Source organism: Stenella coeruleoalba, assembly GCF_951394435.1.
Source record: "Stenella coeruleoalba genome assembly, chromosome: 2".
NCBI classification, from domain to species: domain Eukaryota; kingdom Metazoa; phylum Chordata; class Mammalia; order Artiodactyla; family Delphinidae; genus Stenella; species Stenella coeruleoalba.
The window spans coordinates 130,345,719-130,371,053 of record NC_137147.1 but is presented as its reverse complement, the minus strand read 5'-3'; the positions used below and the strand labels follow the sequence as shown (position 1 = coordinate 130,371,053).

The window sequence follows — 25,335 nt, the reverse complement described above, 5'->3', positions numbered from 1 at the left end:
CAATGCCTCCTGTATTCAGGCTGTACTCAGTTGGATCATGTGCCCCCAAAAGTCATGCACACCCAGAGCCTTGGAGTGTGACCTTATTTGAAAATAGGCTCTTTACAGATATAATTAGTTAAGATGATATCATACTGGATTAGGGTAGGCCCTAGTCCAATGACTGTTGTCCTTAAGAGAAAATAGGGACCTAGACACAGAGGGCAGACAGTCATGTGGAGACAGAGGCAGAGATTGGAGGGACACATCTACCAGCCAAGGAACATAAGGATTTCTGGGAACCACCAGAAGCTAGAAGAGGCAAAGAAAGATTCTTCCCTAGAGCTTTTAGAGAGAGCATGGCCCTAATGACCCCTTGATTTCAGACTTCTGGCGTCTAGAACTGTGAGAGAATACATTTCTGTTTTAAGCCACCCAGTTCGTGGTACTTCGTTCCTGCAGGGAACTAGTACAGTCTAAGGGGGAGATTTCTGGTACTCAGAGAAAGCCCCCCGCCACCTGCCGTGCCCTACATGAATTTTCCACATCGGTTTACAGATGCTGCAGACCCACCATCAGTACTCTTCTTTCCTTTAGCTGATGGAACAGATCCACACTTCTATTTTGGTGCCCCTGGGTGGTCACGTTCCTAGGTCCTCTATCACGTCTGCTTCAGTGCAAATGCTTCTGTCAACTATATCATAGTCCTCAGTGTTGGAAATGTCTCTTTCCTTCCCCTGGACTGGGGTTCCTTGAGGGAAGGAGCCACAGGTCCTCCTCGGATCCCCAGCCTCCAGTGCAGGGCCTGGGGGAGGTGGGCTGTGCGGGTGAAACCCCTTCCTGGGGCTGCGTCCAGCGGACGGTGAGGCAAGGTTGCAGGATGTGGGCAGTCGAGGTTAGCAGCCACTGCAGGATCTGAATCCAGATTGGTGCTGAGAACCCCTTGGGCTACGACGTGGCCTTTTAAAGCCAGTGAGGAGGTTTTCTGGGGGCCCAGAAGCCCTGAGCCCATTGGCCAGACTTCCTGGGAGAACCAGAGTGGATTTGCATGAAAAAGAACACTGGCTTCATTGAAATTCTCCTCGTCTTGAGTGAAACAAAATCACAAAGAAAAGGAAAGTTTTAATCCTGAGCAACTTCACCGCTGAGGGGTGTTTTGAGCTTCTAAAAATAGAGAGGAAATGGGTCTCTTTGGGCCACTCTAGTCACTGCCTCCCCAGCCAACCCCCACCACCCAGTCAAGGCCAACCTCTCATGCAGTGGGAGACAGCTCTCTCTCCAGCAGATGCCCGCGGCGGGTGCCGTGCACTTCTGGAGCCGGACGCAGCTGTCCCCCCCAGGACCCCAGCATGCCGGACAGCAGAGTGACCCCGCAGGAGAGCCGGCTGGATGCGAGCCTGGGGACCACCCAAGGACACTTGGGAACCAGGTAAGTTGGAGGTCGGTCTCTGTCCATGGAGCCTCTGGCCGAGCTGTGGACTTGACTCTGCTGTGTGAACCTGGGCAAGCTGCTTCACTCTCTGAGCCTCAGTTTCTTCATCTGGGAAATGAAGGGAAGGGTCTGGATGATCTCTAAATGGAATAAGCCGTGGACTGGGACATGTGTCACTTGAAACTGTCTACTCCCCTGTGTGGCCAAGAGGGGCTCAACCGAGGAATGAGGGCATGAGTAGGGGGCTGCAGGTGGATGGAGGAAGAAGTTTTCAGTCAATAGGAATATTTCCCCGTCTCCTCAAGGGGGCCTTTGGCATGTGGGGGTCAATGACGGACAAGGACAGGGGAGAGCCAGAGGATCCGGCTCCAGCTTGCTGTGTGACCTTGGTGGGTCCCTGCGCCTCTCTGGACTGCAGCTTCCCTGTCTGTACATGAATGCGGTGGTTGAATTTTCCCCAAAGCCCTCCTACTGTATGTGTTCTGCTAATCTGTGATTCAGAGGAAGCGGATTCAATTGGTCAGCCATTCACTAGTGCCCACTCCGGCCCAGGCCCTGTCCATCCAAGGAGTGGTAAGATCCTGAGAAGTTGAGACCCAGTCCTGGCCCAAGAAGCCCTCAACCAGGAGGCAGGGAGAAGGCAGACACATGGAACCCCAGGGTCCAGATGCCTGTGGTCTGTGCCCAGGAGGAACACAGGCCAGGAGGAGGAGGGAAGCTTCCCACGGGAGACTCTTGAGACAGGTCTTCGATGGTCAGGAGGGCACTAACAGTCAGAGAGGAAGGGCCATGCGGGAGAAGGGACCAGCACTGCCAGGGTGAGAATATGCGAAGCAAGACGGGGAACTCAGGGAAGGGAGAGGCCTGGGTGGCTGGAGTGCGGCAGGGGAGAAGGACAAGGGAGAAATGCCGGGGGCTGAGCCCTATGGGGAGAAGTTGCCAGGGTTTGAGCTACAGAGTGAATGGCCATTGTTCTCAATGAGGGGTTACAAGGAAGGAAAGATGGAGCAAATGGAATAAATGTGAAAGTGCCTCACGGGCAGAGGCCCCTCCCAGGGCTGGAGGCCTGGGCCCTGCCCTGGGTCTGCCGAGAACGGAGAATGGACACCTGTCCTGCCAGAAGCAGGGGCTCCTTACCTTCAAGACCTCCAAGAGCATGAGGTCCAGCCCCCTCCCTGGGAGGGTCAGTGGGGCCCTCAATGTGGGCTGGCTGGAATTCCCTCACCCTGGGGAATGGGCTCACAGAGGCCTGGACCTGCTTTGCAGACTCCATAAAAGAGAAGCAGCAGAGAGCCCCAGGCTGGGGCAGGGCTGCTAAGGGTAGGTAGGTGAGGAGCCCTGTGGAGGAAGAGAGGGCTGAAAACTCAGAAGGTCAGGCCCCCTGCTTTCTTGCTTAGCGACTTCGGGTAAGTTGTTGAGCTTCTCTGAGCCTGAGTATCACCGTCTGTACAAATGAAGACAAAACGCCTGACCACTGTTAACCCTGCAGAAAATTTGGACAGATTCTATCAGCTGGTGTGTATGAAATGCTTTCAAAGGCACAAGGGCCACCGCTCAAATGCATAGTTAACCTCCTAGCAATGCCTGGGAATTCTCTTAGCAGGCTGCGGGTGCTCATGCCTTGGGTTCCCATCCAGCTCTGCTCTGGACCTAATCTGATTCTGGGCAAGTCACCCTCTCTGAGCCTCAGTTTCTCCATCTGTCAAATGGGGATGATAACGCCTGCTCTGTCGGCCTTGCAGAGTAGTCATGAGGAAAGAACTTTGAACCCTTGTTTAACATTGTTCTCAAGTCAGAGGCCGTTACAGCTGCTGTGATGCCCCTTCAGGCCAGCCCCAGCAGCAAAGGGCTCTATCTCAGGCTTGCCTATCTGTCCTGGCCTTGTGGCCATGGGCTGGCTGCTGCTCCTGGGGGAGGGTGGGCCTACATTCCTCCAATAGCCTGAGAGGGGCCTTATCTTACCCCCTTCCCCTTCCCAGGGTTGCAGAGGGGAGGCCGGAGATCAGGGAGGTGGAGACTGGGAAGAGGAGGGTTTGCACACCAGGCTGACCCACATGAATTCCCTTCTGTGCCACACCACTTGCAGGGTTGGAGGGAGGGAGCCGGGCCAGGGCCAAGAGAGGATGGGTCTGCTGGGTTGGAGCCAAGACGGGTCAGGTGCTGATCTGGCAGCTTGCGCTCTGTGTCCTTTGAGGCTGTGGCTGTAGACCATGCCATCCATCAGGAGTACCCATCGGAGTAGCCCTGTTAAACTCTCGGTGCGGGAGGGACACCAGCCTCCCTGAGCCTGAAGAAGCCCAGGTTGGAGGAAGGGCTTCAGAAGAACCAGAGAAGGAGACAGTTCATCCTGGGTTTGAAGGGTGGTGGATGCCCTGGTGGTAGGCAGGGGCATCCTGTGGACAGAAGCAGTGGTTGTGGAGGAGTTACAGGTGGCCGTCAGACCAGTCAGGTTAACTCCTAAGCTAACTCCTAGGTCTGGATAGGCTGGTGTGGCCAGACTAGGGGCAGCCAGGCATGAGGGCTGCCAGAGCCAGAGGAAGAGGCAGAGAGGAGCCCTGGCAGGCGTGGAAGCAGTAGAAGCAGAAGGAGAGCCTAGTCTGGGGAGGTGACTCTGGCAGCAGTGAATACAGGCTGGAGTTGGGAGGCAGACGCCAGGAGAAGGGAGCCTGCAGAGTCGAGTCTGGCCCAGGGAAGGATGGTGAACTCTGAACTGACCATATTCCCCCTGGGCTCCCAGCTGCCACTCCCAGCCCTGCCTGCTCAAAGACTGGGTGCCGAGAGGAGTTCCCTCAGAGCCAGGAGTGTGGGACAGGCACAGGAGGCTGCTGCAAGCCCAGTGAAGAAGGCTGTTCTCACTGATAAAGCTTTCCAAGGATGGTAGGGAGTGAGCTCTCCATCTCTGGGGTGTGCAAGCCTGGGAGGAACAAACCTAATGCAAATGCTATGGAAATGATACAGGCATCCTTAAGAATATGGAATATCCAGGGCCTTCTAGTTTTCCCAACTTCCTCCCCCTCACTTCCCCATAATATGAGAAATGGTTATCGTAGAGTTGCCTTTTCCCTCTTATTTTGGTATCTTTATTATCTATCTGTTTTCATAAGTATACATTCATCTATTCAAAATTATTTATTATTGAATATGTCAGGTACTATGCTAAGAGAATATCATAGAAAACAAAACAAGCCCCAACTTAAGGAATTAACATACTTGCAGCAAAGACAGACATGAACAAATAATTATATAATTATCTTTTTTTTTTTGTAAATTTATTTATTTTTGGCTGCTTTGATTCTTCATTGCTGAGTACGGGCTTTCTCTAGTTGCATCGAGCGAGAGCTACTCTTCATTGTGGTACGCGGGCTTCTCATTGCGGTGGCTTCTCTTGTTGTGGAGCATGGGCTCTAGGCGTGCAGGCTTCAGTAGTTGTGGCACGCAGGCTCAGTAGTTGTGGCTTGCAGGTTCTAGAGCGCAGGCTCAGTAGTTGTGGCTCATGGGCTTAGTTGCTCCGCGGCATGTGGGATCTTCCCAGACCAGGGCTTGTACCCGTGTCCTCTGCATTGGCAGGCAGATTCTTAACTACTGCACCACCAGGGAAGTCCCAATAATTATACAATTACTTATTAAACTATAAGTGCAAAAGGTGCCATGAAAGAATTAAGGGGAAAAAGGAGGGAATGTGGTCATTGCCACTGAATTGCATACTTAAAAATTATTAAAATGGAAAATGTTTAATTTCTTAATATCTGACTCAGAGGTTGGTGAAGTCTTCCTTGGGAAAAGTAACATTTAAGCTGAGACCCGAAAGAGGAGTAGGAGTTGGTAGGGAAAGATGTTTCTAAGAAAAGGGCATAGCACGTGCAAAGGCCCTGAGGAGCTTGCAGTGTTTGAGAAACTAAAAGACCAGTCGGCACAGGACAGAGGATGTGGGAGTATATTATAAGTACCACAGGAAGGCAAGGTCAAGAGTCCCAGGATAAAGGGCAGGGCACATCCCAGAAGTCAGAATCCCTGGGGCAAAGTAACCCTGGGCACAGACCTCTTTTTTTTTTTTTTTAATGATTATTTATTTATTTTACTTATTTGGCTACATTGGGTCTTAGCGGCGGCATGTGGGATCTTCTCTGTGGCACGCGGGATCTTTTGTAGCGACTCCTCATTGCGGTGCGCGGGCTTCTCTCTAGTTGTGGTGCTGAGTGCACGAGCTCAGTAGTTGTGGTGCACGTGCTCTCTAGCTGTGGAGGGCTGGCTCCGGAGTGCGTGGGCAGGCTTCTCTCTAGTTGTGGCACATGGGCTCCAGAGCACATGGGCTCAGTAGTTGTGGCACCTGGGCTTAGTTGCCCCGTGGCATGTGGGAACTTAGTTCCCCAACCAGGAATAGAACCCGCATCCCCTGCATTAGCAGGTGGATTCTTAACCACTGGACCACCAGGGAAGTCCCGGTCCTAGACATCTGAATACAAGTCTGGATGCTTTCAGGATGCAGATGAGCCTAGGCCAGCACTGAGTTCCTGCAGGGGCTGTAGAGTCACTGGCTGGGGTCAGTAGAGCCCAAGCTGGCCTGGAGTCAGAACGCTGGGCCAGAAGCTGACTCACTCTGTCCCTAGGCAAGTCCCTGAATGGTAGGCTCTCAGGCCAGTGGGGGTTTTTTAGGTCACTGAGTCTAACCCACTCTGTCACAACACTCACATACTGTCAACCTACCCTGACTTGAATATCTCCAGGGATGAGGAACTCACTACTTATCTCTTTGTCCTGCAAAAGACATGGGCAGTGATAGTGAGAGAAAGTCCTATATCACCCTGGGTTCTATGAGTGCCCCCTGGGTCCTGGCTCTAGCCCTCCTCCCCAGGCAGCCCTGGCTCCTTGCAAAGGAGCCTGTGAGGAACATTTAAAGTCAGGCCTGGGAAGGTGCTTTGGAAACTGCAAAGGTTGCACCGTGTGAAGGACATCTAGGACCTAGCTTGGACTCTAGCCCCAAGCAGCTGTAAAATAAGAATTTACATCTGCAAAATATAATAAGTTGTGTGTAAGCAAAATTTTCATATAGTGAAATGTACAGATATGAGTATAATTTGATGACTTTTGACAAAAAGTATATACCCCTGTAATCAACAACTCAGTAGAAATATAGGACATTTTCATCAGCCCAGAATGTCCTCTCTGCTCCGTTCTAGTCAGCTCTCACCCCCATTTGTCCTTAAGCAAACCAGTTTTGAACAGCCACTGTTTTCTGGCGGTTCTTGAACATCGTATAAATGGAATCACACAGTATGTACTTTTCTATGTCTGGCTCCTTTAACTCATCATGACGTTTGCACGATTCCTCCATGTGTGAAGTGTTTCAGTAGTTCATTCCTTTGTACCATTGAGAGAATGCCGCCGAGTGGCTAGACCACGATTTGTTTGTCCATTTTCCTGTTGAGGTCATTTGAGTTGTTTCCAGTTTGGGGATTTTATTAGTAAAGCTGCTGTGAACTTTCTTGTATAAGGTTTTCTGTGGACATATATATTCATTTCCTTGGAGAAGACCCTAGAAATACAACTGTTGCATCAGAAGATAGGTATATGTTTAAAGAAGCCACCAGAAGTTTTCCAAAGTGGTCATGCCATCACCAAGAGCAGTTTCTGTTGCTCCAAATCTTTGTCAACACTAAATATTGTTAGTCTTTTTAATTTTACCTATTCTGGTGGTCGAATAGTGGTATCTCATTGTGGTTTTAATTTCCCTGATAATGATGTTGAGCTTATTTTCATGTGCTTATTGGCCATTTCTATATCTTCTTTTGTGAAGTGTCTATCCAGATCTTTAGACCATTTTATAATTGTGTTCTTAATCCTTTTATTACTGATTTGCAGAGATTTCTCTGTATATTCTGGATATCAGTCCCTAACTAGATACTTGTATGGAAAATATTATCTCCCAGTTTGTGGCTTATCTTCATTTCCTTAATGCTGTCTTTTGATGAGCAAACATCTTTTTATTTGATAAATCTAATTTATCTAAGTATTTCTTTTATGGTTAGTGCTTTTGCATCCTCTCTAAGAAATCTTGGCCTGTACTAAGGTCACAAAGATACTTTTTTCTATGTGTTCTACTAAAAGCTTTAGGCTTTACATTTAGGCCTATGATCCATCTCAAATTAATATTTTCTTTTTTCCCACATTTTTATCCAGTTATTCAAGTGCCATTTGTTGAAAATGATTTTTTTTTCAGTATTAAATTGCTGTGGCTCCTTTGTTTTAAAAAAAAAAAAAGTCAATTGTCCATATGTAGGGACCTATTTCTAGATTTCCTTCCATTGAACTATTTTTCTATATTTATGTCAACACACACTGTCTTCATTACTATAGCTTTATATTAAGTCTTGAATCAGATAGTGTTGGTCCTCCAACTTTGTTCTTTTTTTTTTTTTTTCAAGATTGTTTTGGTTATCCTGGGAGCAGTAGACGCCTCTAAGATGCTCCTCAATGAGTCTTACCTTCTGTATTCTTGTGTAATCCCCTACCCTTGAATGTGGGCCAACCTAGTAACTCATTTCTAAGAAGTAGAATATGGCAAAAGTGATGGAATTTCATTTCAGAGATTTGGTTACAAAAAGACCATGATTTCATTTTTACTGCTCTCCCTCATTTTCTTACTTGCTTGCTCTGAGGGAGAGGCCCAGGTGGCAAGGGCCTGAGGGAACCCTCTGGTCAACAACCATTAAGGATTTGAGACCCTCAGCCCAACAACCTGCAAGGAACCTTAATTCTGCCAACAACCCTATGAGTGAGCTTGGAAGCAGATCCTCTCCCAGTTGAACCTTCAGATGAGAACACAGCCCTCGCTGACAGTTTGATGACAACATCACAAGAGATTTTGAGCCAGAGGCACTCAGTTAAGCCACACCTAGATGTCTAACTCACAGAAACTGTAAGATAATAAATGCTTGTATTTTAAGTCACCACGTTTTGGGATACTTGTTATGGAATAATAGGTTACTAACACAATAGCTCCTTTGTATTTCCATGCAAAATTTAGAATTATCTTGTCAGTCACAACAAAAAAGACTGCTGGAATTTTGACTGAGAATGAACTGAATCTATATTTCAAGTTGGGGAGAATATCCTGATCAATGAACATAGTATGTATTTCCATTTACTTAGGTCTTTGATTTCTCTCAACTATGATTTGTAGTTTTCAGTTGTAGATGTCTTACACCTTTTTTCCTATATTTGTTCCTAAGAATTGTATGGGTTTTGATACTATGTAAATTGTATTTTAAAGTTAATTTTCTAATAATTTGTTATTTATATAAAAATACTATCAATTTAAAAAAATTGACCTTGTATCCTGTGATATTACTAAATTAATTTATTAGTTCTAGTGTTTCTTTTTTTTTTTTTTTTTTTTTGCGGTACGCAGACCTCTCACTGTTGTGGCCTCTCCCATTGCAGAGCACAGGCTCCAGACATGCAGGCTCAGCAGCCATGGCTCACGGACCTAGCCGCTCCGTGGTATGTGGGATCTTCCCAAACTGGGGCACGAACCCTTGTCCCCTGCATCGGCAGGCAGACTCTCAACAGCTGCGCCACCAGGGAAGCCCTAGTGTTTCTTTTCATAGATCCCCTAGGATTTTTTTATATATACAATTTTGTTATCTATTTTAAAAGATAGTTTTACTTCTTTTACTTCCAATCATTTTGCCTTTTAATTTTTTTTTTTTTTTTTTTGCCCTACGGCACAGGCTAGGACCTCCAATATGATGCTGAAGAGAGGTAGTAAGAGTGGGCATCCTTGTCTTGTTTCTAATATATTTAGCATTTCCACTGATCTTCATTCCTTCTTGTAAATCCATGTTTTCATCTGGTGTAATTCCTATCAGCCCGAATAAATCCCTATAGCATCTCTTGTAGTGAAGGTGTCCTAGTTAATCTCTTGCTGCTTAACAAATCACTCAAAACTGTGGTGCCTCAAACCAACAACAATCATTTATCTCTCATGGTTTATATGGGTCAGTAATTCAGGAGCAACTTAGTTAAGTGGTTCTGGCTCAGGGTCTCTCATGAGGTTACAGCCAAGATGTCAGCCAGGGTAATACTCATCTGGAATTGGAAGACCCTCTTTCAAGCTCACTTATAAGGTCGTTGGTAGACCTCTGTTCCTCACTGGCTGTGTTAGTTTCCTATTGCCACTTGAACAAATTACCACAAGCTTGGTGGTTTAAGACAGAACTTTATTCTTTCATAGTTCTGGAAGCCAGAAGTCTGAAATCAGTTTCACAGGGCTTAAATCAAGGGTCAGCAGGGCTGTGCTCCCTCCAGAGGCTCTAGGAGAGAATCCGTTCTTGGCCTCTTCCATCTCCTGGAGGCTACCCGCATCCACCCTTGGCTTGTGGTCGCACCACCCCAATCTCTGCCTCTGTGGTCACATTGCCTTCTCTTCTGTGTGTGTGTCAAATCTCCTTCTGCCTCCCTCATGTAAGGATTCAAGTGAGTGCATTTAATGCCCACCTGGATAATCCAGGATAATGTCCCTGTCTCAAGATCCTTAATTTAATCACATCTGCAAAATCCTTTTTTAGGGGGTGGGGAGGGGAGGCGTGTAAAGGCATGTAAGATAATATTCAGTTTCCAGAGATTAGGAGATGAATATCTGCAGGGGGGTGGGGCATTTTTCAACTTACTACATTGGTGTTGTCCAGAGACTTTAGTTTTGCCAGTGGACCTCTCTATAGGCTGCTTAAGTGTCTTCTTGACATGACAGCTGGTGGCTGGGCCCAGGGCCATCTCAAAGTTTTCTTTACTCATCTGTCTGATGCCTGAGGTGGTAAGACTCAATAAGCTGGGATTGGGAACAGCTGGGGAGCCTCAGTATCTCTATTTCTATGTAGCTTCTTCACATGGTCTCCTTCATGGTGGCTTCAAGGTAGCCAGGTTTCTGACATGGTGGGTCAGGGATCCAAAAAGCGTGTATCCTGAGAGAGTCAGGTGAAAACCGTATCACCTTTTGTGATCTAGCCTTGGAAATTACATAGTGTCACTTCTACTACATTGTATTTGTTAGAAGCTGGTCATTAAGGCCATCCCATATTCAAGGAGAAGAGAATAAAACTCAGCCTATTGATGGGAATAGTGTAAAGAATTTGCAGACATGATTTCAAACCATCACAGAAGTGCGCTGGTGAAAAATCCTCCCATCCTGCATTTAAATGAAATGTCATTATTTCACTTTGTTTTTAATTGAAATATAGTTGATTTACAATGTTGTGTTAGTTTCAGGTGTCCAGCAAAATGATTCAGTCATATATATATATATATATATATATATATATATATGTGTGTATATATATATATATATATATATATATATAGTTTTAGATTTTTAGATTCTTTTCCATTAGAGGTTATTGTAAGATATTGAGTATAGTTCCCTGTGCTATACAGTAGGTCCTTGTTGGTCATCCATTTTATATTTGCTTTCATTTTGAAAGATGTTTTTTGAAAAATATTTGATGTTATCTCACAGGTAACTGAGGCTCTGTTCATTTTTTTTAATATAACAGCTTTATTGAGATATAAACTACATGCCATAAAATTTACCCATTTAAAGTATAAAATCCAGTGGGTTTTAGTATATTCTCAGAGTTGTGCAAACATTACCACAGTCCATTTTATTTTATTATTTTTTTGTGTGTGGCTGTGCTGTGAGGCATGTGGGATCTTAGTTCCCTGACCAGGAATGAACCCTTGTCCCTTGCAGTGGAAGCACGGAGTCTTAATCACTGGACATCCAGGGAATTCCCCACAGTCCATTTAAAAATATTTTCATTACCCCAGAAGAAACCCTAGACCCATTAGCAGTCACTCTCCATTTCCCCTCAAGCCTCCAGCCCTATGCAACCACAAATCTGCTTTTTGTCTCTGTAGATCTGCTTATTCTAGACCTCTCACTTAAAGGAACTGATATAATATATCATCTATTGTGAATGGCTTCTTTCACTTAGAATGATATTTTCATGATTCATCCGTGCCATATCATGTATCAGTACTTCATTCCTTTTATGGCCAAATAATGTTCCAGTGTATGGACATGCCACATTTTGTTTACCCAGTCATCAGTTGATGGACATTTGAGTTTTCATTTTCTGGCTATTATGAATAATGCTCCAATGAATATTTATGTACAAGTTTTTGTATGGACATACGTTTTAATTTCTTTTGGGTATAAAGCTAGAAGTGGCATTGTTTGGTCATATAATAACTCTATGTATAACCTTTTGAGGAACTAGCACACTGTTTTCCAAAGCAGCTGCATTCCCACCAGCAGTGTACAAGAGCTCCAATTTCTCCACATCCTCACCAACACTGTTAGTATCTGTATTTTATAAACAGCCATTCCAGTGGGTATGAAATGTTATCTCATTCTGGTTTTGATTTGCATTTCCTGATAACTGATGGTGTTGAACATCCTTTAATGTGCTTGTTGTCCATTTGTATGTCTTCTTTGGGGAAATGTCTATTCAAATCCCTGCCCCGTTTTAATTGGGTTTTTTTTTCTTTCCTTTCTTGTTGTTGTTGAATTGTTAGAGTTCTTTATATATTCTATACAATTCTCTTATCAGATAAATGATTTGCAGATATTTCCTTCCATTCTGTGGGTTATCTTTTCACCTTCTTGATGGTGTCCTTTGAAGCACAAAGAGGTTTAATCTTGATGTAGTCCAATTTACCTGTTTTTGTTTTGTTGCTTGTACTTTTGGTGTCATAGCTAAGAAGGCTTTACCTAACTGAAGTCCACCTCCGTGCTTTCACTGCCTAGGGTGTGGGTTCCACCCCTGGTCAGGCAACTAAGATCCCACAAGCCATGTGGTGTGGCCAAAAAGCCCCCCAAAAAACAAAAAAATAACAACTTAAGTCCACATAGATTTTCTTCTAATATTTTTACAGTTTAAGCTCTTACATTTTGGCCTTTGATACATTTTGAGTTAATTTTTTGTGTATGGTATGAGGAAAGGGTCCAACTTTATTCTTTTGCATGTGGATATTGAGTTGTCCCAGCACCATTTGTTGATTTGTACCATTTGTTGAAAAGAATACTTTCCGCATTGAATTGGCATGGCACCCTTGTTGAAAATCAGTTGACTATAAATGTGAAGGTGGATTTCTGAATCCTATATTCTATTCCATTCATCTATATGTCTATCCTATGCCAGTATCACTTTGTCCTGATTACTGTAGTGTAGGTTTATAGTATGTTTTGAAATCAAGAAGTGTGGTCCTCCAACTTCGGTCTTTTTCAAGATTGTTTCATCTATCCTGGGTCTTTGGAAGTGTCATAGTAATTTTAGACCAGTTTGTTAATTTCTGCCAAAATGCCAGCTAGGATTTTGATAGAGCTTATGTTGACCGATAGATCAATTTGGCTATCTTTTTTTTAAAAAGTTTTTTTTAATTAATTAATTTTATTTATTTATCCCTGGCTGCACTGGATCTTCGTTGCTGCACGTGGGCCTTCTCCAGTTGCGGTGAGCGGGGGCTACTCTTCATTGCAGTGCGTGAGCCTCTCATTGCGGTGTCTGCTCTTGTTGCAGAGCACTGTCTCTAGGTGCGTGGGCTTCAGTAGTTGTGGCGCGTGGCTCAGTAGTTGTGGTTTGCGGGCTCTAGAGCACAGGCTTAGTAGTTGTGGTGCATGGGCTTAGCTGCTTTGCGGCATGTGGGATCCTCCCAGACCAGAGCTCAAACTCGCGTCCCCTGCATTGGCAGGCAGATTCCCAATGACTGTACCATCAGGGAATACCCAGTTTGGCTATCTTAACAATATTATTATTGCCATTTTAACAATATTAAGTCTCTTTGCTTAGCTTAGCATTTGCTTAGCTCTTTGTTAATTTCTTTCAACAATGTTTCATTCTGTTCAATTAAAAAATCTTTTTTCTCTCCAGTATTTGGATTAAATAATTTCTACTATTCTGTCTTCATGTGTATGAACTTTTTTTGGGGGGGGTAGTTTCCAATCAGCTGTTAAGCTCATCTGGTGAATTTTTCATTTCAGAGATTGTACTTTTCTTATACTTTCTATTTTTATGTTGCAATTCTCCATCTGTTCATCAGTTATCATTTTTTCTTTAAATTATCAAACATGTGTTAGCAGCTGTTTTAAAGCCTTTGCATATTTATTCTAACATCTGCGTCATACCTGAGTTGTTTCTATTGGCTGTTTCCTTCCCCTTGATTTTGGCTCACATTCCCTGCTTTTTCAGATGTCTGATCATTTTTTTGTTATATGTTGGATACTGTGATACGTCAGGAGTATGCTGATTTGAAGAATTTAAAAATACATGTGCATTAAACTAGCGTCTCAGCCACAATGCTCTGCCTTTCTGAGCCAGTTGCTCCTAAGAAAACCCATGTTACTGAAGTGTGTGGAGAGGCATAAGGAGCTTCAGAGAGCCTCACCCAATTTAGGCAGAGCATATGGTGGTTCAGAACATAAAATCTGGAATCAGATTGCCTGGATTTGAATCCCAACTATTCCAATTACAAGCTGTATAACCTCCAGCAAGTTACTTCATCTCTTTGTCCTTCCATTTCCAATTAGATGGGGGATTCTAATTTAGTACCTACTTTATAAGATCGTTGAGATAAGTAAATAACACATGTAACGCAATTGGAACAGCACCTGGCACATACTAATTGCTCAGTAAATGTTAGTTCTCGCTTTTAAAAAAGTGAAACCATGTTCCCCTAAAAGACCAGGCTCCCACAGCGCTGTGCCTCCACCTCGCGACCCCCTTGCCTGCCATGCTCACAGATACCTCTCCTGTATACAGGCCATGTACGTGCCTCTCTCCTTCACCCTCCTCTTTAGACTGTGGGCTCCTCTAGGGCAGGGACCAAGTCTGGGAGCCAACATTCATGTGCTGCAGGGACACGACACCCCTGTTGGTAGAAGTCTAACTCCCAGCTCTGCCCCCAACCTGACACCATGAAGTTCCTCTGGCCGAGGAGTGGGCAGTATTCTTCCTTCCTCTCATCTCCTTAGTAGAAACATGGAAAACCACCTATCATCAGAGCTGGGACTTAGAGACTATCCCTTCCACCCCTTCATTTTATAGATGGAGTAACTGAAGTCCTAACAGGAGAAATGTGCCCAAAGTCAAACTCGTGGTACTTCACGTACAAATGGCAATTTTCTAGGAGTCTTTGCTTTGTGTTGGAATTATGTCAACTCCAAGCTTCATACTGCTCTCCCAACGATGATTCAAGACACCAGTTGACAGTTATCTGTGTCTGTCATCAATGCAACACAAGAAAATGGTTTCACGGTTTAAACCTTGGCTATATACAAAATTTTTCAAAATTTTGGAGGAAGGGTGTAAAGAAGGGTCTAATGATGAATGATTGGAAGCAGGAGTTTAGAGGACCATGGGGTGCCCACCTTTCTACACTTCCCGCCCTTTTGCCCCTGCCCCACCCACTCGAATCACCCAGCAGACCTGAGACTATTGAGGTATAGCCTGTTGGTTAAGAGCATAAACACTGAAGCCCACTTGCGCAAATTTGCATCCTACTCTGCTAACTGAAAGACCTTGAGCAAGTTACATAATCTCCTTGTACTTCAGTTTCCTCATCTGTAAAGTGGGGATAGTGATAGGAATTACCTTACGGGGCTGTTGTGAGGATTAAATGAGTTAATATATGTGTAAGGTGCACAGAACATTGCCTGGCGCACAGTTAGTGCTGCATACCTGTTAGCTATTAGCCATTACTATCGTTATTCTTGCCTTGTTTTCCCCCGGCTCCTCAGGCCTGGGAGCCTAGTAACACCCAACCTCGTAGCCTTGTCTCTGCCTGGTGCAGCAGAATTCCAGCTCAGGCCCCCAAATCACCAGCCATAGACAGAAAACTGGAAGGCCCTCTGTCTGTGACTTACCTGAGGAAACTGAGTCCCAGAGAGGACCAGGAACTTGCCCAAGTTTACCCAACTAAGGCAGAACCTGGGCTAGAATCCAGATGTCCCAGTGCCCAGGGACCTGTCTTGGGCATGACCAGACTCCTTCCAGGCTTTGCAGGGGAGTTCAGTGTGACCGTGCAGACTATGTGATTAGCTAGACAGGGTTAAACACTGAGCCACTGCCAACTGGGTTAGAAGTCAGCTGGCTGGTGGGACGGCCCCACCACCATGGATGGTGGGAGCTAAGGTGAAGCTGGGACTAGCCTTTGGCCTCTCAGCAAACACTCTGCTGTTGGGCCCTTAGACTGGGGGCTCAGTCACAGTCAAGGGCCCCTGAGTGCCTGCCCCAAATATGTTCCTTCTGGTGGATCTGGGGGGATATGTCTTAGACCACCCTTGCCCCGTCCTCACCCTTTCCAAGAGACCATGGATCCCCAAAAGATCTCTGCATTGGCAAGGTCCCCCTGTGAGCTGGGGGACCAAGGCCGGGGACGGTCCTCAGCCTGAGTCTATGACCAGGGCCCTGTATCCTCTTCTGTCTGCACCAGCATCCCCTGTGGCACCATTGCCTGGGACGCTTACCCTCTGCTTCTCATAAAATAAACCTTCACCCCTATCCAACTTTCTCCCTTTAATTTTGCTGTACCCCCTACCCCAGCCTGGGTCTGGTGACCCCACAGTGACCTTGAATGCATCTTTGTTTTTTGACTGTCAGTCCCATCATCTCCAAGCCTTCCAGGCAGGGACCAGGCTCACTGGGCTCACCTCTGCCCCCAGGCCCCCTGCAATGTCTGCAGAGGAGGCACTCAGTCAATAATCATAGTAGGAAGAAGGAGAGTCGCGGAGACGTCCGTCATGGGGCGGGGAGAGATCATTTCCAGCTCTGAGAATATGGGCTTAAGGTTTTTATCTCAGGGTACACAATTATGTTTTAAAAAGTAACACCCAGACTCTCAATGTTAAGTGCTCTGGGATGGGCTCAGCCAGGACAGCTCCAGGAAGAAACATGAGAGCTGGGGGTCCCTCCCAGAGGGCTTCCGGGAGGAGGAAGGGTCTGAAGAACAGTTGGAAGCTTCTGCCAGGGGGAGGCAACCTTGTGGCTTTTCTGTTTTGTTTTGTTTTTTTTAACATCTTTATTGGAGTGTAATTGCTTTACAATGGTGTAAAATGCTTTACATGTAGTTTCTGCTTTATAACAAAGTGAATCAGTTATACATATACATATGTCCCCACATCTCTTCCCTCTTGCATCTCCCTCCCTCCCACCCTCCATATCCCACCCCTCTAGGTGGTCACAAAGCACCGAGCTGATCTCCCTGCGCTAGGGGATAGAAAGGGAAGATGACACATTTCCCAAGCCCTCCTGCCTAGAATAAGCCCATTTGCCCAGCCTCCTCGTCAGTTTGGGAACTCTACATCCAGAGTGGCTGTCGAGCTGCCCGGGAGGGGCTGAGGGATCTGGGCACGTGTTCCTGCTAGAATCCCGAAGTGAGGACACTTCTCCCGCCATGCCCACCCACGTCGACCCCCAGTGCCAACTCCTATCATCAACAACAATGCTCTGTCCTCACTAGGAAAGCGGGAGGAGGAGAAGAGGGGCAGCCCGTATTCTCTTCAGGACAGAGGAAGAGTCCGCATTCCCTTCTGGGGTTCACTGGGTTGGTTGTTAATATAGCATGGGCTTCCCAAGCCCCCTGGGTGCCCTGAAACTGCAAGAGACCATCTGCAAACATTGATGGTGGGGCCAGGGGAGGGCTTCCAGCAGTTTCTCAAAGGGCTCATAACTCATGGGAGGCTCAGGACCAACACCCCGAACCCAAATTGTCAGGGTGCCCTGAGGTGGCAGTGGGCAAGGATCACTGGGGGAAAAGGCCATTAAGAAACTGGAATTTGGGACTTCCCTGGTGGTCCAGTGGTTAAGACTCTGCGTTTCCAATGCAGGGGTCACAGGTTCAATCCCTGGTTGCGGAACTAAGACCTCACGTGCCATGCAGTGCAGCCAAAAAACAAACTGGAATTTGAAAGGGCAGAATTCTCTTGAAGTTGGTGTGCTGGTAGTGACAGGCCAGCTTAGTGTAGCAATCTGGAAGTCATCTGCCGTCTGACTGGGTGGAGGGCCTTGGAACAACTCCTGCCCCATCCTGCTGCTATGCCCTGACTCTTAGCCTTCGAATTAGGACTTAAGTTCCCCCTAACACCCAGTGGGACTGCCTCCATTTTTTTACTTCATCCAATCCCCACTCACCCCAAGGCAGTTGGCAGGTGAAAACTAAGGTGGGGAGGTAGCTCTGGGGTGATGGGAGTGGGAGGCGAAACAGCACAGTGGTTGGGAGGGGGGTTTCTAGAGAGCATGGCCCAAGTTTTAGAAGATGCAGGTTTACTGCCACAAACCTGAGAGTCTCTGGAATGAGGTGCAAGTGGAGGGGGCGTTTGAGGACAAGAGGGCAACGTGCAGAGATATTGTTACCGTGGAAGAGGGGCTTGCCAGAGGCAATGTGAGATGGAGCTGTTGGCTGAATTTTTTTTTTTTTTTTTTTTCCGGTACGCAGGCCTCTCACTATTGTGGCCTCTCCCGCTGTGGAGCACAGGCTCCGGACGCGCAGGCTCAGTGGCCATGGCTCACGGGCCCAGCCGCTCTGCAGCATGTGGGATCTTCCCGGACCGGGGCACGAACCCGTGTCCCCTGCATCGGCAGGCGGACTCCCAACCACTGCGCCACCAGGGAAGCCCTGGCTGAATTTTATGATGCAAATAATGGTTAGATCTAGCTTATGTGGTGTCCTGGTTTCAGGGCCAGTTATGGAGACCTGGATTTCAAATGCCATCTCTGCCTCTTGCTGGGTGTGTGACACTGAACAAGTCTAAAACTCTCTGGGCCTCTCACCTCACCTGCAAAATGAGACTATTACTACGTTCCATATTAGGTTGTTGGGAGAATGCAGAGAGCTAACGCACATAAAGCACTTGGCACAATGCGTGCATTTAGTAAAGAAAAGTTAAAAAAAAAAAAAATGTCAAACCTCCTGCCCAGCCCCTGGGGCCCAGGGCTGGCTCCAGGTGGAGGGCCCCGTGGCAGGAACAGTGTCCTTGTGTGGCTCTACCCAGGATGACAGCCAACACACCCACCTGCACTGGCATCTAGACCCCTCCCCTGCCTCCTGCCCTCTTTATGTAAGCCTCACAGGGGAGCAGCTAGGACCTGAGCCAGATGGGTCAAAGGTATCTGGGGCCACACCTCTCCCGCAGGCCCAAGGCAGGATGGGGCGGGTCCCCACTGACGCCCAGCCCCACTGCATCATCACCTGGAACCAGGGGACCCGGCAGCACTGGCTCCGACACCCATGATGCTTTAGCTGAAGGAGCACAGGGGATGCTGAGCTCTGTGCCTGCCAGCCCCGAGGAGGAAGGTGAGTGCCTGCGGCAGCCAGACCCTCGCGGCATGCAGTCCTCTCTAAGTCCTCGGTGGGGGCCTTCCAGTTGGGAGTCAGGAATCACAAGAGAGATTTCAGGGGCACTGATCTTTGAGGTGAGACAGGCAGGTCATGCAGACTAAAGAGCAGTGGGGGGCGTGGGGTCCACCGTGCAGGGGAATGGGGAAACCCGTGGGAAGCAGCGCTGCAGACTAGGTCACTGTTGAGAACTCCAGCCTGTGCAGAGGGACCAGCCTGTGTGGCCAGGACCGTGGGATTTGGAGGAGGCACTGCTCCTCTCCCTACTTGGGGTTTTTAGGATTTGGGAAAATATTTGGGCAACGCCCTCCACTGAAAACATCCTGTGGCGTATAGGAGTAGGGTTCTCCCTTTGCCCCCAGAGCAGAGAGAGGTGAGAACCAGAACAAGAAACGGCGGTGTGGGGCCGGACGGTTGCCAATAGTGGGCAAGAGTCTTTGCAAAGCAGGAGGCCCAAGAATTTGATGTATTTGCTCATCCTGGTGACCGATTGATCCTGGGGACTAGAGAGCCCGGAGGCCGAAGGCAGCCACCTCCTGCAATGCTGCGTTGTTCCTGATGCGAATAGAGCATGTGGGCTTAGGAGGCGGTAAATTGCAGTCCGGTACCGAGGCTGGGAGCCAGTGAGTCGTGTCCAGGAAGGAGGGCAGGTGCCCCCTTAGCCCAGCCAGGCCACGAGGTGACTCACGCTGTGTCTCTATTGCAGGATGGTTTTGTGGTTCTGGACCTCTCTGGGGCTGATGCGGCTCTCCCGGGGAATGCTGGGACAAGCTCTCTGAGGTTCTCACTCTCTCCCCGGTGAGCTCGCAGGGTGTGGCCACCCCTCAGGGACCATGCCAGAGGCACTCCTGCTCAGGTCTGCCAGCTCCACCCTGAGGACCATGTAAGGAACAAGGATCCCACCCTCTTCCCACCTCCCGGCCCCCACGCTGCCTGCCACAGAGAGTACCCAGGCTTGGAAGGGTGTCTCGACCCCCAGACTTGGATTGGGTCTTTTCACCCTTCTTAGTCACCATCCTAATCTCACCAAAGAATTTCTTCCTACTTATTCCCCAAAAGATCCATGAGAGTTCACCAGTAAGGATGAGAGCTGTTGATCTACTAAGCACTTTACATGTATCCTCTTATCCTCACAACGGTCATAGGATTTAGGCAGAAAACCTAGGCTCAGAGAGGTACAGTGACTTGCCCAAGGTTGTACGGCAAGTAAAGTGACTTGAACAGGCCGACTCTGGTAAATCTCAACGCTCTATTATTTCAAGAAAGCATTTATTGAACACCTACTACACACAGAGCAGAGGGTTGATTGGGAAGAAAGAGCCACAGAAATAAAGAGGAGATGGATCCCCATCCATGAGGGGTTCACATGGAAAACGAAGGCTCCCCTCGACTTACGTGTCACACGCATAGTGACAACTTGGGAACAATTAGATCCAACGAACATTTACGGAGCTCCAACTGCATGCCAGAGAGTACTGAGGGACAGAGGTCAGGGTTGAATCAGACATGACCCGTACTCTCAAGGAGCTTCCCAAGCCACGTGTGGCCTTCAAAGCCCAAACCTGAGTGTTTGAGGGCTACAAGGGTGAGAGGTGTTGGGGATAATCCGGGAGGACTTCCTGGAGGAGCTGAAGGAAGCTTTTGGCAGGCTGTGTCTTTAAATGGTTCCCATCAGCTCTTCTGCCAAGATTGGAGGAGAAAGGAGAGCCAGTTCAGAGAGAGGAGAGTGCGGGCTCTCCCAGACTCCTCTGCCTGCCCCACACACATCACAATATGTCTGCTCATACATGCCCTTCAAGTGTTTTCTTGCTCCCTGTGCTACTGGGCAGGTGCTGAAGAAGTTTTTGCTTCTGTGAAAGTGAGTAAAGGCAAGATGCTCATAGTGTGTGTGTGTGTGTGTGTGTGTGTGTGTGTGTGTAGTGTGAGCTGGGGTTGAGAGCAATTCCCGTCCTCACCAGGGATACTTTTTGGATCTTCTTCCTCCTAGGAATGAGTAAAGCAGGGCAAGTCAGCCTCCTTGGGCCATTCTCCCACCATAACTGTCATTCTGCTGCTTAGGAACTTCCGCCTCTGGGACTGAGCCAAGTTCTGGAGCGCTGTATTCCAGGAGGAGTCTAAGATTCCAGAATGACGGGGATACCGTGTCAATCACCTTTGCCCGGCTCATCGTGTTGACTATAATAGTCGTACCTCACTTGCTGGGGTCATTTACCAGCCACTTGTTCCTTCTGGCATGGCAGCAAGAATTAGAAGGGGCCCAAAATACTTTTAAGGAGTCAAAACTGAAGGGATTGCTCCCCAAATCTCTTTTCTTTGAGGAAAACATTATAAATTTCACTTTGGAAGCCATCTCCTCTGAGTTAACTGACAATTCTAACAAGCTTGGATATTTTATTTCCTAGTCTGCTACCAAAAAAACCCTGTAAAGTAGGAGGGAGGTGAGTTGCTACAGGCCGGCACAGTGACAGTGGCAAGAAGCGACCACTAGTAATGCAGATGAGAATTAAAAACTAAAGACGACCATGGCCAACAAAGACGTGTGAGGCAGCAGCCACCTTGGGAAGGGGCAGATGGCCCTCGACGCGATGCAGTTTCGCTCATTTTTGTGTTACAAGCCAGACCTGTAGAGTTTGTTACTAGTATGACCTTGAGTGAAGTGAGCAGGAAAAAGTTATAGGGGGGTCCAGCAAATTCTGTTTCAGATGATGGACAAGGATACCCTCCCCCTAAGGGGACTAAACCTTGAAGGTTCAAACCAAGAGGAAGAGCATACTTTACTCATTTGGATAATTAGGTGTTTTTTTTTTAAATTAATTTATTTTAGTTTTGGCTGCGTTGGGTCTTCGTTGCTGTGCGGGCTTTCTCTAGTTGCGGCGATCAGGGGCTACTCTTTCTTGCGGTGCGCGGGCTTCTCATTGCGGTGGCTTCTCTTGCTGCGGAGCACGGGCTCTAGGCATGTGGGCTTCAGTAGTTGTGGCACGTGGGCACAGTAGTTGTGGCTCGTGGGCTCTAGAGCGCAGGCTCAGTAGTTGTGGTGCATGGGCTTAGTTGCTCCGCAACATGTGGGATCTTCCCGGATCAGGGCTCGAACCCGTGTCCCCTGCATTGGCAGGCAGATTCTTAACCACTGCGCCACCCGGGAAACCCATTTAGCTATTTTAAAACCAGAACCAGTTTATGCAAATTTTATTAGGTGGCAGAAATGCTGCCTGTATCTTTTGATGGTGAGGATTTAAAAACAGGCTTGTTTGTGAGGAAGCAGTTAAGATGGTGGGAGATTACAGCCAGTGATGCCTTGGCTAATTTGGGGGTGGCTGCCCACAGCTGGTGATTTCAAAAGCTGATTGGCTTTAAGCACTTGGTTTACCCTGTGGGCAGCCCTATCTTTGGAGGACAGGGGCCGAGATAGAGCATGGATGTTACACCAAGTTCACAGTCCTCCCCCGGACTCTCAGTGTGGGACCCTCTGCCTAGTTATGTGCGTGTCCCCCCATTTGCCCTGTAATTGTCTGAGCCCAGAGTGCAGGAGTCATTTGATAACATTATAGTCTTCTTTGTCCCAAGGTGGAGGCAGCTTTTACTCAACAACCCAAGAGAGTAATGGCAGTAACCGATGATCCAAAGTCAGCAGGACAAGTCCACGGTGTTCAGAACCCTCTGTTTCCCTCTGCCTGGCACAGCAGGCCTCACCCCAGAAGCATGCTTTGTCATCTTTTCAGTCCTTCCGGCAGCCTCCCTGGAGCAGGTCACCATAGCAACAGAAGGGCTGCTTCAGCCCCGTGGCCCAGCCTTGTTCACAAAGTTCCCAAGAAGGGGACCAGCTTGGCACCCCACTCATCCCCCTCCTCCTCACTGCCCTCCCTTCATAACCTCCTGATGTGTTTTGCTTTAAAACCTATCTCAGGTTCTTAAACAGACTGGCACCAGGTGGGCCTGCATGGGTTTGCAAACTTAATTTGAACCTGCGGTACCAGCAAGGAGTAAGAACGAATGTGAGAAGCAGGTAACTGAGCAAGCTGCCTGGGGACTAGGTAGGGATGGGACCAGCCCCACCCTGACAGACAGGTGGGATTCCCTGAAGCCAGGGTCCTGCCCTCAGGGCTGCCAAGACCAGCTGCACAGGTTGCACACTGCACAACTCCAGTAGGCTCTGTTTACATACCCGATGACTGTGAAAGGTGTCCCCGGAGTTGAGTAATCCTGCTTGACCCTGAGGTGTATACTGAACCCCATCTGCTCATCCACCCAGGAGATTGAGGTCTGGCCAGTTGAACCCTGAGGAGGAATCATGTCAAGGAGCAGTGAGGCTGAGTTGATAATGGAGGCCCAGTAACCCCGTGGGCTGTGTTGACCAGAAGAGGAGATTCATTGTCCAGAGCCGCCAAGCCTGGGAGGCAAGGGGGATCTGGGCCAGGAGTGAAGACAGATGGCAAGAGCCCCAGATTTCCCTGGTCCCATGCCTGTTCTGTCCATCAGGTCATGGACATAGGGCACACTCACAGACACCGTTGCAGGGGAGAGGGCCTCACTTGGGGGCCTGCTTAGGACTCGTGAGAGCTGTAGGAGTGTCCTCAGCTCCACTCTGAGTTCCTAAGCATGGCTATTCCCAAAGCCTGAGGGCTGGTGGGTGTGGAGAGAAAGGGGGTGGGGGCACCTCCCAACCCTCAAAGTTTTCCTCCAGTGCCAGACCCCAAGCCTTTCTTTGTCCAGATGGGGACACTTGAGCCCAGAGAGAGGCATGCATTTGCCCAGAGTCTCACAGCAAATTAAAGCAGAGCAGGACTTGATTTTTCTTTCTACTGAGTCCTTAGAACCTGAAGGGGGAGGGTGGCATGGGGGTGAGGTTAACTCCTGCAACTACTAAGGTCTTGTCCCCTGACTCAGCCGGGAGGCAGAGATGCCATCATCACCCCCGGGGCTGCTGAGACGTGTTCTGGGCCAGCATCGGGAGCCCAGGCCAGTCTGCCATCTTCTAACAATTGTTTTCCCTCTCCCCTGCCAGCTCCCTGACTGACGGGCACACACTCTCCAAAGAGCCCCTAAGCCATGCTCTCAAGCTCTCGTCCCCAGTGAAGGTGAAAGATGCCCAGATGAATTCTCCAGGTGAGCCAGGTGGGAGGCTGCTGGGCAGAGCCGGGTGGTCCAGGGCAGGGATGGAGCTGTACTGGGTGTGCTGGCGGGGGTTGACGGGACACTAACGAAGCAAGCCAGGGGACCCACGCAGGACAGAACTTTGGGGGACTGGGAAGGCGGAAATCCTGATCTCCATGCCCACAGGGACCCCACCACGCCCCTACCCTCTTTGCCGCCATCAGGGCCAAACTTGATGGAAGGAAGAGGGAGGAAGTTTTTTTCTTCAAGAAGCTTGGGAAGGAGAGAGGTCAGAGGTAGAAAGACAGCTGGGGCCTCATCCGGGGCAAGCCGTTGCTGAAGGATGGGAGGAGGCCCAGATAAGCAAGGCCTTGGAGAGTCCAAGCGGGTTGACTGGGCCCAGGGGCAGGCTGGCCGGCCCGAGCTGGCAGAGATGTTTCTGGAAGCTTGGGAGGCCACATGCTCTTTCAAGGACGTTCACTGCCAGATAATTGCACCTTGTGAGAAACAGAGTTATCATTTACCCTGACGAGTCATCAAAATGATAATAACACAGCTTTTGTTCATTTTTATTGGCTGTACAATAATATTGTAGCAACAACAGACGTTTTAAAAAAAAATGCAAGGAATCGGTGCGTGGCACAGAGGGTCACTGCCTCCCGGGTTCAGTGCTGTCCTTGGGATGGTACATTGTTGCTGTCTTGTCGCTGGTCTGTGTCACGTCTCAGGGGTGAAGAGCTTCCTCTGAGGTGCTGGTTAGTTCAGTTGTGATTTGCCCAGCTTCAGGCTCCTCAGAGAAGGCAGGTGGTGATCCCGAGGCCACTCCAGCTCCCTTGGGCGTTCGTTTGGGTGGGAGCTGGTCGGGGGAGATGACAAGCTGACTGTTGAACTGCTTGTGTATTTTTTTTTTTTTCTTTTGCGGTATGCGGGCCTCTCACTGTTGTGGCCTCTCCCATTGCGGAGCACAGGCTCCGGATGCGCAGGCTCAGCGGCCATGGCTCACGGGCCCAGCCGCTCTGCGGCATGTGGGATCTTCCCGGACCGGGTCACTAACCCGTGTCCCCTGCATCGGCAGGCGGACTCTCAACCACTGCGCCACCAGGGAAGCCCTGGTTGTGTATTTCATAGAATGTTCTTCGATGTGGGTACATCCAGGGTCTTCCTCATGGCTAGACAGGGATTGTGGGTTTAGGGGAGTGGGTGGTAGCATTCAAAGTGGGACTAGCTGGGGAGGCCAGTTCCAAGGGTCCTCAAATGGGGCAATAAAGAGGCCAGTGAAGGCGGAGAGGACTGGAGCCTTTGTTCTGAAGACTTCCCTCAGAGTTTCTTCTGACTTGGCTTTCCCTGTCAGAGGGCAGGAACAGAGTTGGGACCTCTCTGCTCTGTCACTAGCACTGTCGTGGGCTGGAGGGCAGACAGCTGGGCCAAGGTCACCATGCCCATGG

The 25,335-nt window shown here is 48.4% G+C and overlaps 1 protein-coding gene across 2 annotated transcripts in view; it reads left to right on the top strand.

Annotated features, from left to right (window-relative positions):
• The first annotated feature begins 1,009 nt into the window (after positions 1 to 1,009).
• The window catches only part of ACSBG1 (acyl-CoA synthetase bubblegum family member 1), a 45,433-nt gene continuing 21,107 nt past the window's right edge, over positions 1,010 to 25,335 (top strand). Inside the window, exons 1-2 of one of the 2 annotated variants that reach the window (XM_079911832.1) lie at positions 1,010 to 1,408; positions 23,802 to 23,902. In XM_079911832.1, the coding sequence (XP_079767958.1) occupies positions 1,329 to 1,408; positions 23,802 to 23,902 (181 nt within the window). In that variant the 5' untranslated portion in view covers positions 1,010 to 1,328. Of the gene's footprint in view, positions 1,409 to 23,801; positions 23,903 to 25,335 lie in introns of those variants that run through there. The other variant, XM_079911833.1, reaches the window with a different exon arrangement.